The following is a 12,511-nucleotide window of genomic DNA, read 5'->3' on the forward strand; positions in this document are numbered from 1 at the left end:
TTATGAGGATACAAAGGTTTCCTGTACGTTTTGTGTGTAAATTTCCTCCCAAAATACAGGCACGGAAATAAATCTACTACAGGAAGATACCAGTTAATCTCACTTTTGTGAACCGTTCCTGTGTGCAATACTTGACTAAACTAAGTAAATAGCTACTTTACAAATTGTATTGCCCAACAAAGGATTGGACCTTTGAGACAGTTATTGATAGAAATGTGTAAACTGTGATTGCACCATGTTTTATTCCACATGGGATACCATGGTACAGTCAGAAACATTTGAGGAAGATGTAAACTGACATTCATTCCATATCAATCCTAGTTTGCTTTTTTTTTAAACTTTTGATTGTTATTTTATCTTATCCACCCTCTCTTTGAATCTAGACAACATGTGTGTTTGTTTTGGTCAGCTGGTCGCTGTGTGTTATCAAATGTCAGATCTTCAATCCTGCTTAATTGTTCTCTGGGAAGCGGGAATCATGTTTTCTGTTTGCAGGAAGAATTGTAAGTGCTTTGTGTTCATTCACTTAGAAAAGAAAGTTCCTGGTAAATGCTATGAAAATGTTGACGCAACCGGCACGTAGGTTAAAGGTAAATGCCATACTGAGATATTTTTTAACTTACAAAACGTATATTGCAACAAAAAAAATATGCAGGCATTCTAAGTGCACTTTAGAAAATGATCAGGTATTTTATTTAGACTGAGCTGACGACAGAGAGGCCCCGCTACAACACGGTTAGCGTGTCATCAGGAAAGTAACTAAAGATCTGTTTTGTAAATAGGCCACAGCTTGAACATTCCTCTGTTCACACACTAAACGTAAACACAGCGAGGAGCGGTCACTGCTGCTGCTGGCACTCTCTCTCTCTCTCTCTCTCTCTCTGGATGGGTGGCAGTAATGCTTCCAGGCACAGGCCACTCACACGTAGAAACACTCAAGTGCTGTAGGCAAAAGGCTCCTCCCCTTGGTAACTGGTGTAGGTACACATCCATGCATGAGCACTGCAGCCGGCCCCCTCCCCCCATCACCATTCAGCTCCGCAGCCCTCCCCCTTACGTTTCAGCTTTTATTTTGAAATCCACCTTGTTAAGCGCCGTAGGTGCTTTGTTGCCTTCCCAAAAGCAAACACACATGGACACGCACACACCACCACCAAAAATATTCTTTACCATATCTGTGGCCTGGAGACTGGCCGAGCGACACTGCATAGAGGGCCCCCTCCCCATGAAAAGATCAAACTAAGGGCCAGGAGTCCCCTTGTGTCTCCTTATCAGCATCTAAAATAAATATTTGCTGCGTTTTACATGCTACAATTGGATCCATTATCACTATTAACTGGCTAAACACAACACGGAAGTGGCATTACCTTTTAATAACGATGTGTGAGGGTGCAGGTGGTGGCCCCTTATCCGGGGGCCCTCGATAAAGATGCGAAACACTGCTGTTTATGTTGCTGTTATTTCTGCTCGAGGACAGAATGTACAAGACTCTGTTTCAAGGTTTCACTTTCAGTATTGCTTTATAAAGATAACATTAATTGGCCGTTTTATATTTAAAAAGTGTAGCTAAATCGTAGATAACAAACGTGTTCACAGATGTTTTTATTAAAATAGACTCTTACGCAGGCATCGTCGGCGTGATTTCGACTCCCCGCGTGCGCACGTCTCCATAAATCCATATTTCTGTGTGCCTCATAAATAAATAAAAGGCAAACTGTGGGGATCAGTGACACTGTTTGGGTCGACAAGTACAGCGACAAGGACTTGATTTTCCACACAGTAGCCTTTTTTCTTCACTCCCCCAGCCTGGAGGGACCCGAGGCACGGCCCTTATTATGATTTGATGGAATAAACTCTTCTTTAAGCCCATCCCTTTGCTGAATGTACCCAGGGATCGTCATGCCACTCTCGTACCCCAAATGTAGTGGGCTCCTTTCCACGTCGGAGAATCGGGACTGATCCCACATGCACCTCCAAACATTTTTTTTCTTGTGATTTTTTTTAAGGGAGATTTTATTTAGAGGCGGTGCTTGTTGGCTCCAGAGTAGCGTCGTAACGACACTTTTTTTTCCCCCAGTCCCTTTTAAAAAGAGTTAGACCGGGGGCAGAGTTGGTACTGGGGGGTCGCCTATAGTTTAGTAATTTCTTGGGGGGGTAATCGCTGCGGTTTTTTTTTCATACCATCAGATTTTATATTTTATATATATTTTTATTTTTTTTATTTTTCTATTCCTCTGAAATATCGCCTCCCTCTCCCTCTCAAGATCTGATACCCCTTCGAGATTTTTCCATTCAGATCATGAACAAACTATATGTTGGGAATTTAAGTCCTTCGGTTACTGTCGAGGACTTGAAGGAGCTCTTTGGGGAGAGGAAGCTGCCAGTGGCCGACCAGGTCCTACTGAAATCCGGCTATGCTTTTGTGGACTTCCCCGACCAGAACTCGGCCATAAAGGCTATAGAGACTCTTTCTGGTAAGTGAGGATTTGATAAGTGATGCTGCTTGGTGACAGGGGCAAAAGAAAAATTCACTTGGAGTTAAAACTGCAAGATCGGGGACAAAAATCCCCTCAGCTCAGGGTGTCCAAAATGTGAAATAGTAATTATATATTGTGTTAATATTTTCTTGTTGTTGCATGGGACAGTGTTTGCGAACACATCCGTGTGCCGTCGGAGTTTAGATGAACGCTCTTCAGCCATGCACGCTCCGACCCGAGAAAAAGAAAATGGATAATTTATCGATCACAGGACACACTTGGGGCTTTCGTGGCCGTTCGCCTAAAGAAAACACGAGCCGTCGTAACGCTATAAACGCGCACAATAACCTCCATTTGGGAGATTCCGATAGTCTGGTGCGCTACTTTGCGATCACCCGCTGGAATGTATGGGATGGTCTGATCGTTCGGGTAGGCATAATTATTTTTCACTTATTTTTTATCCTGATTTTATTGAGGAGAGCGCGGCGACGCCACCGCGGAAAACTTGTCAGATCCATGTTCCTCTGATGTCTGGCTATGTTTTTACGAGGTGTCTTGGAGGTGGGTCACGGGGGTCCGGAGGAAAGAGCTAATAAACAGGTAGCCGAGAGAGAGAGAGAGAGGGAGAGAGAGGGAGAGGGGGGGGGGGGGACGAGGTGAGACGCTAATTCCGTGCTGCGCCAGGGCCACTCATAATAACCAACCCCCCCCCCCCTGTGCTCAAGCTTTCGCCGAAGAGCGCTTTCGAATTCAACCCCCCCCCCCTCCGCCCGGTGCTGGATCCGCACGGAGGACCGAGAAACACCTTCCCGGGAATAGATAGAGTGGGCTTTACAAGTCACCCCCCCCCCTTTGCAAAAACACCATCTTCTGCGAGGTTGCGTTTTCTTTTCTTTTTACTGAGAAGCAGAAACAAATACCCCTCATTGCACCGTGTGGGTTGTGGGAGTGGAAAGCATGGCTGCCCATGCCCCCCCCCCTACACACACATATACACACACACTATATAAGCTTATCATGCTTCGTTTTGGCGCCGATTCCCCTCAATTGTGACGCTCCGAGTGTCCCACGTTTTAATTCAAGCACACTCAGTTTATGTAGTTCGGTGTATGGAGGGGTTGGGTGCATGAATGGAGACGCATGTAATCGGGGGAAGTGTTTCAAAGTGTCGCCCCGTAGGCCTACCAGCTCGCATTGTTGCTTTCATGGCGCACAGCTAATGTTAAACTGTCATTTTGGGCCCTACAGGTAAAGTTGAACTCCACGGAAAGGTGATAGAGGTAGACTACTCTGTTCCCAAAAAACTAAGGTAGGGTTACAATCTCTCTCCCTCATATATATATACACGCACACACCCCCCCACACACACACACATACATTGTGGCATACGCCTATACTGTGCCCCATGGCACACTCTGACCTGTAGGCTTCCGCTGTGAAATATAGTGCGCACATTTCCCCTCTCCCCTCGGATTGTATGAGTGTTTTCGTTCTTTTTAAACCGGGCTGTTGTTGTTGCTTTTGCTCCCCGTTCCCCGCGATGTAAACGTAATTACATGGCAATCGAACAAAACACAGTGACAAAGAAACAATTTGGTCTCAACATCCGCAGAGCACGCGATGGCCGCTGCCATTATCGCGTGATCTGCGGTAAGGCCTAGCCCACTTTTAAAAACGCGCACGCACGCACGCGCACGCACTCAAACAGACACTGCATGCATACGTTTAATAATTGCTTGTTAATTGAATCCCTGATAAAGCCACTGTAGTCAGAGTTCCATGGCTGCTTCATACACGCATGCATTGTTTTCCCTGCACGTAAGCGCGTTCCACTACTGAATGCAAACCCTGCAATGCACGATGCGTAGCATACCAATCAGCATAGAGGCTCCTCTATGGTTGATATATACATACGCGCGCGCGTGTGCGTGTGTGTGTGTGGGTGTGTAAACGTGAGAAATGCAGGGTGTGTGTGTGGGTGCGTGCGAGAAAAGCGGGAGTTGAAGGTTTGGGAGCAAATCCGTAGGTCCACACTAAACTCCACGTCACCACTGTCACATGTTGTGCTTTGTATCCACGCAGTGTCCGAATAAAAGAAAACTCACGAGCTTTTAAGTGAGAAATAATAATGCCCCCCCCCTCCCTCCCGCCTGTAATGCGTAATAAACTCCTCACGTTCGTGGTAGATTCCGCAGCCTGTACGCACTCAACACGTATACGTTCACCCTGCCTTTGTCTTTAAGGAAAGACTACATTGCGTGACACAAAGGTAAATATTCAAGCCCCTTGTGGAGGAACACGTGACCTGTGCTCTTTGCGCTCCCCCCCCCTCCCCGTGCAGCCTACACGCCCTTTCTTTGCTGTGCTTAAAGACAAATCCGTATGTTTTGAAATGTTATATTGACCGAGCGGGGTACTCTTTGCGCGAGCTGCGAGGCGCAACATGCTGCGCAACCCTGCGCCACTCCCCGCAGTGAGCGTGCGCGTAGGCCATGGACATGCCGGAGAGACTCATAATGGCTGCCGTGTGGCGCGCCCCCCCTCCCTGCTCCTCACTGCACAGCTATAGGCGGAACAGGATGGGGCCCACATGTCCACACGTGTGTCCGCATGGAGAGCGTGCGCCTGATCCGAGGAGGCCCTTTATCTGCGCCATGTCTGAGGCCACGGCGCAACACGCACAGGTGTTCATTTTGAATCTGGGCTAAATCACGTGGTGTCGAAACGCCATGTTGTCTTTTCACGTCAAACCTCCCCGCAGTTTTTCAGTCATTGTAAGAAATTATTAGAGCCGTTGTCTATTATAGCAGAATTATTTTAATTGATTTTAATTGTAAAGCTTATTATATACACATTTTTTAATGCTCCTGCAGTATAAACTATAATATAAGTATAATCATTTTAATCCGTTAAACACTTCTACACTAAACACATTTACCAATAACGGGTTGGAATACTCAATAGCTGTATTTTGTTTATTTAGTTAATATTAAGATAATTACACGTATTGTTGTGATTTGATTTGAAAGTGTGTAAATGGTTACTATTGACTGGGCCTGAGAAGGGAACCAAGCACCAATTATTTCTTGTCATTTAGGAAGCAGCTTGTGAGTTGTTCTTCAGGCCTCTTATGGTTTTGTGAGAGTGTTGTAGTGTCAGCTGCTGTTTGCTGTGATTACTCTTTGTTTATATATCTGTGTCGACTAATGTTTGCTAATAAGCAGAAGGGGATTAACTATTAAAGTCAGTCTCTTGTAAGTGCAATTATTGTGGTTGTTTTAAATTTAGTTTGTTAGCGGGTTTAGGTTTGGGCCTTTTTAGGCAACTTTGAATTCTTTGAGTTTTAATGTCCTAAATATTTTTTTATGTTATTTCACTTGGGTATATTTAATATTTTCATATTCCAATTTAGTTAAATTTGGATCGTTATTGTTTTTCCATAACAGTAATTCAAGCAGAAGTAATATATCCTTTTTATTTTAGTTGTTAAGGGTTCTCGTCATGGAAACAGAATAGCAAGTTGTACCTTTTCAGTAATATTTCAAATAGATGTTTGGAAATATCAGGGTTGTTTTTATTATAATTATCGCTTTGATCATTATTGATTTGATGTGATTTCAAAATGAATAATTTTTCTACTACTGAGTAATTCTTTCTGAGTTGGATGAAATAACTGTTCAATAATTTGATGGTGAAATGACCAATTCAATAAAACAAACAAAACAATGAAAACATTAGAGAAAATAAATAGCTTTGTGTATAAAATAAATTATACCAAAAGTAGATGTAAATTATGTATAATTGTTTTATTTATATAGTCTTTTTTATTGGATGAATCACTGGTTTGATAGGATAATTAAGTCTGTTTGATGAATACTAAAAAAAAAAATCTTTTAAAAGAATGTTTTGGTATCAGTTGTGTTCTCACCCTTGTTAAGCTTCCTTGTTAAATAAGTATAAATAAGTATTGGCAACACCAGGAAACCGAGTGCAACTTGGTGTTCATTGATACTGCTTCTGCATAAACATTTAGTATTGTTGTTTGACTACTTCAAACTGTCAATGTGCCGAAGGTGTGGACAACGTGACTAAAGGGACCTCTCTCTATGAGCAATGAGTAACAGCCCATGATGACAGCCTTATTGTTGTGGGTGTAGCACATTTAAAGCTGTGTTCCTGAAACGTATACAGGTTGTTTTTTTTGCTTGTTCGGCCCGTGGTAGTAACAAAACCCGAGCTTTCCCCCCCCTTAATTATCGCTCCACATCTTTGGCCTAACCTGAAAATCTGTTCAAACAAACAGGTGATGAATTTCAGAGTGACGAAGTGTCTTCCACTCCACATTTCCAACAGACTCTGGCTGCATTATCTGTGTTCTTCCTAAAAAGGCCAAGTTTGCAGCTCAATGCCGTTTGAAGAACACGCGTCGAGTGCAAAGCACCTCTTCGAGAGCAAAAGGACGCAAAACCGAGACATGGCTGCAAACATCTGCAATGCACCACGGCGGGGCGCATGCACGCGTGTGAGGTGGTCGTCAGCGCAAACTGCGAAATACGATAGCCATCAGTTGATCCACTCTGAATCCATTAATACTCCCCAGTTGATCCTGTGTGTAGGGGAGGCTCTCCAGTTTAGAGTTTAGTCCAGAGTGGTAGCAGGAGGCCCTGCAGCCCCTCCCCTCCCTCTCTAAAGCCACATCCGCTGCCCCCTCCTCCTCCTCCTCCTCTGCCTCCCTTCACCTGTCGGCGAGGAGGGGGGGTCGCTCAAAGCGGCCCGTTTTCCATGAATTCTCACTTCGCCACGTTTTTAGGGGTCATCGTCGGTGTCCCTGTAACTCTTTGTTTTGTCCCGTCTCGTTAAGATACCGAGACCGTTGTCTTCCAACTGCGCCCTCATTGTGTCCAATGATGCACATGAGGTGTGAAACAAAAGCAAAGTGGGACGGGTCTCGTTAAACAATTCCAGAAATAATCTCCATCCACTTGGCCCTTTTTATCCGTCGTTTTAAGCTCCGGCATTTGTAGAGCAATTAGGATAGTTTTTTTCATGACAGCAGGGGGCGGGTCATTTCTTGGCGGGTGCCACAGAGCAACGCGGCTTAGAGGAGCAGCGCGTTGTGAATGCGTTGTGTGCATGTAAACTGGAGCTTCAGGCCTCCTTTGTGCACCGGCGCGTTGAGCGGCAACCGTAGGGACGGTTTCCCCCGTTCTCCCCCTACGTCATTCCCGTCCAACTTGTTAAGTGAGTAATATCTCGCTGCAGAACTACACTTGTTACAAGCAGGAGCAAAGTAAGCGCATGACTGCGTGGCAGCGGCGAGGAGCTGTTGAAGTTGTTTGCCGAGGTGAGGAGGATTCTTCCGGCTGCGAGGCCCCAGTCTGTTAATACTGAATCAAAGGGGGGGGATCCTTCCTCTGGCTGTTGTTTTATTTTTTTTATTTGTTACCTGACCATTAGGCATTACCTCTCCATATTGAATTAGGAGAGTGAAGAAGAGGCCGAGAATAAACGCTCCTTTATTACAGATGAGACATGTGAAGCCTTCTTGAATTGAACCGCTGTGGCCATTTTTTCTTCGTTCCCGACGGCTCGTTGAAGTCCGAAAAAAATAAATAAATGGAATCTCCACACTTATCTCCACACTCTTTGGTCAATGTCTGCTCTGACTGTGATATCTTCCCACGTACCTGTCTGCGATACCCGTCCCGTTCTTCTACCGAATGGAATCTTAAATGTGCTTCATGTGACTGTTTAATGAATTATGAGTAATGATTACAAGCGTGGCTGTTTGCACCCAAGTTATTATAGGAGGAAGTAATTTGAAGCAACAGCTGTTAGGTCTCCTTCCTTTACTATATCCCTCGGTCGCTCACTCTGTTTGTCTGTGTGTTTGTGGGTGTGTGTGTGTGTGTGTGTGTGTGTGTGTGGTGGGTAGGGTGTAACACTGGAGAAACAGAAAAAAAAGCTGTACTATACAACCTGAATGCCGGATGTGAACTTAGTGTTACTCACCTCTCAGAGGGCCACTTCTCCCTGCGGGCTCTTCGGGCGGGGCTTCCGTGGAAGGATGGGCAGCTGCGGCGCACGGCAGGTGGCATTTCGCACTAAGCCATACCCCGTCCTTGTCCCATATCAACCCGATATAACCCCGCTGGAACATTATATCTCGGATGGATCTTGAGCAGTGTCAAGTGAATGTGTGGCAAAAATTCCCAACAGCCAATCAAAACGAGCCAGGTGTAGCAATGCCTGCACGCAGCCGATCGTGTGCGAGCAGGTCGAGGCGTATGGATGGAGGCCCGCGGCTCTGTTACATCGGCCTGGAGCCGCAGGCTGGGAATGCTGTTGGCCTGAAGCTTCACCGGGGGGGGGGGGGCACCCAGGGGACCCCGCTTGACCTCAGACCAAATAACTCGAAATGTTTAACTGATGATTAACTGAGCTTCATTTAACGTAGCCTTCAAAAGTGAGATTAAAGGTTGACTACAATTCTTCCAGCATATACAATCACGGATTCACGGCTAAGGAGTGGCCAAAAGCTGTTTGTTTAGGCCCATTTGTTGGACAAACAAAATCACCTGCAGAACTATCATGAAACAAGAACAATATATCTGACAACGTGCACAGTGAGATAACTTGTTGTGTAGCTCCTCCTTACCTACTTAAGCTTTATTTGGCACAATGGCGGCAAGGTAACAGGGATTATTGCAGACATTTTACTCCCTCTTCTCCCTCCTTCTTTAAAACAGTGCTTCAGCCCTCAGATCTATTTAATCCTGCCCGTGGTTCCAGGAAGATCTGGATATGCTGTGATAATACAAAACAACAGGCACATACATTTTGTATACACCATTTTTTCCCCGTAGAGGTGGGATATTTGTATTCCTTATGTCAGCTCTCAGTGAAGCAGCAAATGACAAAGTAGAGACAACAGAAAAAAGATGCAGATCTGACATTTGCAGCACAAACCGCTGCATTCTTCTTGTAAACATGTGGTTGTCCCTGTGTGTTTACAGGTAGCGGTGTATTCTGTTCCCCAACTGTTCCCGGTAAGGTTCTACATGTTGCCATGGGAACCAGTTATGAGTGTTATGTCTGGTTATAGGTAGAGCTATAAGGGGGATGGTTTCAGCAATGAACCCAAAGTCCTCCAGTGTACAGAACATCAAGTTGAGTTGCATGTAACACCCTGAAATTCACCCTACAAGGGATCATTATGAAATCTTTTACAGTTTTTTTTTTCAATTGCTAAGAGCATTGTTCAATACTCAAACCACATTTTCAAAACTCTTCACACATTCAGCGACACACAAATGTATACGCTGCAATGTTTGCGGGGGACCAAGGGGAGGAAGACCAAGAGCGGTGACATCTGATGAAGGAAACGTTGTGAACGGGGTCTCACGGTGAGAGAGGCCGGTCTGAGGCTGCAGCCAAATCTGCACCGCTCAGCAGATGCGGCACTAGCGCACATTTTTTTGGGCAAAACAACAGGTGGGATGATACACGTTACAGTACAATACGTAGTCTGAATTTTTGAAACCTATTACAATACAGTAATTGTTGTGTTTTAGGATCCAACAGTTGCGTTTAGGGAGGAGGGAGAGGCTGATTCAAACATTCTTACCTAATAATGTATGTAATGGTCCCTCTTGCTCCCTGTGTTTTTTAGGTCACTGTGTTATGAGTGACATGTTTTCTGAATGAGGATCTGTAATTTTGAGACACGTATTACACATTAACTGTTTGGCCAAAAATTAATCTTGGTAATGCAGACTGTATGAATAGTTTTGAAAGTCTGGTTTCAGCACTGAACAATGCCAATTTCACTGTCAGAATAAAATCATTTCAGATTAGATTTCGTAATTTGCACCCATTTCTCAAGAGGGTGAAAGCTACTTACCGATTATAACTTCAGTTCCGCTGTGTGTTGGTGCCTCACGATACGGGTGATGCAATGTGTGTTTTATATGACAGTGAATGGCTACTCACTGGTAAAGTGCCTTTACTAAACCTGCGTACAGATATTGCCTCACACGAACCTTCATGTGCTCATTTTTCCTCCCAACAAGGGAAACTGGGAAAACCGCTGAGTGGGCAGTCACCACCGCAGCCCCTTTGTGACCGTACTTATTCATAAACCCACTTGTAGCCACCATTTCCATCCTTTTCCATATGCATGCAACGGAAGCTGGGAACCCCACCCCCCCCCCCCCCCCTCCCCTTCCCCACCCCAACAGAACAAGTCCTGTACAGTATGACCCACACACAGCAGGGCCTCCAACACAACCTGGAGCACAGTCCGACCATTGTGTTTCCTCTATTTCACACTGCCTCTGACGGAAGAGGAAGACACGGAGAAGACTTCCGATTCAAAGACGTGTGTGTGAGGCCCACACGCATGCTTTCCTCTCACTGTGTGTGTGTGTGTGTGTGTGTGTGTGTGTGTGAGAGAGAGAGAGTGTGTGTTCTCCTGCGAGGGGGCGAAATGAGCAAAGCTGATAGAGGGCAGTATTTCTCCCTTTGGCTTTTGGCCTCTTTTTGGCCTCTTCTCAACGGAGAAAGGGTTTATATTGTCACATCAAGTCCTTGCCTCTTATTAACTCAATGGGTTTGTAGCATCATTGTAGCATTATATCCAGCCACGTGCTGGTAGTCAGTTTAAATAAAACAACATTGTAAAACTCCACTCCGTCGTGAAGCTGTTGTGGTGAAGCTTTGTTTTAGTTTTAGAGGGAGCCATTTTTACTTAAAGAGTAAAGGGCCGGTTGCTCGTGTGAATGTATTATGTTGTATGATCTTCCTTTGCAGAAACATAGAAGATGGGAAAGATCAACTCAGAACTAATATGTAACATGAAAGGTTAGAGTGCTTTCTGTTTGCTTTACGGAAGAGGAAAATGATTCTGACCTCAACCTAATTATTAATATAGTATTCAACATGTGTCGCAAAAAATGGTCAGGAATTCAGATTTTTGCGCTGTGTAATTGCACGACCATACAATTCTAGAGAAAGGAGGCACAATTCTGTCTTAAAAAGAATACCTTGTGTTGATCTTTGAACTGAATGATGGTGAAGTCGTTTTCCCATTTCAGGGAGGAGGAGATTGTGAAATGATCTTCACGATAAGACCTGACCGTTGGGTCGGTTGTTTGTCCATTACATATGAAGACAGGAGCTTCCCTTAGCAGACAGGCTGTCTTCCTGCTCGATTGAGTAAACCTTAGAATAAACTCTCATATGTACTTAGCATACAGATATGAGATTGGTAGATCTTCTCATCTAACCGACTGCAGGAGCGAGAGTCAGTGTTAGTAACTGCTGAGCTAACAATATTTTCAAGTGGAAACATGTAAATCTCTTTTTAAATTAAACTCTTGTCATTTTCTGTTGAAATCCTTCATTAAATCTCCTTCTATTAGTCCCCATTTTTGAACACCGCTTTGCATCTGTCGCAGAGAACCGAGCCCGTGGCAGTAAGTTGGTTTCAGTGGCAGTTTTTTTGTGATATGCCGTGAAGCCGGTTGTTTTGCACAGCTGTGCTGCATCCTGGACATGTTTTTTTTTTTTTTTTTTTTAGCCAGAGATGAGTCGTGTAACGACGGGGGCCGGGCAGGTGCTAGAGAGAGTACGGCTCCATCTGCCTCCCTGCCAAGTGACCCAGCACACGCCAATACCCAGTCAGTCACCGTGAGAGAGAGAGAGAGAGAGAGAGAGAGAGAGAGAGAGAGAGAGAGAGAGAGAGAGAGAGAGAGAGAGAGGAAGACGGTGCACATAAGGGAGCCAAAAGAAGATAGAAAGACGAATCTGACTTAGAGAACCTCGCTAATATTTCCTTGGAGATGTAGAACATTTCATTGGAAATTGTTCAATCTGTGTGTTTCTCACTAAACTGCCTCTACGCGGGGTTTCCCCTGGGTGCAGTATAGCTGCTGTGGGAGCTCTACTATCGTGTTACCAAGGCACTGTTTTCATGAGTTTTTCAGCATATTTTGTTCCGCTGATCTTCTCCGCTGCTGCCTGCAGACCGGTTG

The 12,511-nt window shown here is 44.8% G+C and overlaps 1 protein-coding gene across 1 annotated transcript in view; it reads left to right on the forward strand.

Annotated features, from left to right (window-relative positions):
* The first annotated feature begins 1,879 nt into the window (after positions 1-1,879).
* Positions 1,880-12,511, forward strand: part of igf2bp2a (insulin-like growth factor 2 mRNA binding protein 2a) — a 33,284-nt gene continuing 22,652 nt past the window's right edge. Inside the window, exons 1-2 of the mRNA XM_037488076.2 lie at positions 1,880-2,474; positions 3,726-3,786. Coding sequence (XP_037343973.2) covers positions 2,300-2,474; positions 3,726-3,786 — 236 coding nt within the window. The 5' untranslated portion in view covers positions 1,880-2,299. The remainder of the gene's footprint in view (positions 2,475-3,725; positions 3,787-12,511) is intronic.

This window comes from Pungitius pungitius, chromosome 10 (genome assembly GCF_949316345.1).
Source record: "Pungitius pungitius chromosome 10, fPunPun2.1, whole genome shotgun sequence".
Lineage (NCBI taxonomy): Eukaryota > Metazoa > Chordata > Actinopteri > Perciformes > Gasterosteidae > Pungitius > Pungitius pungitius.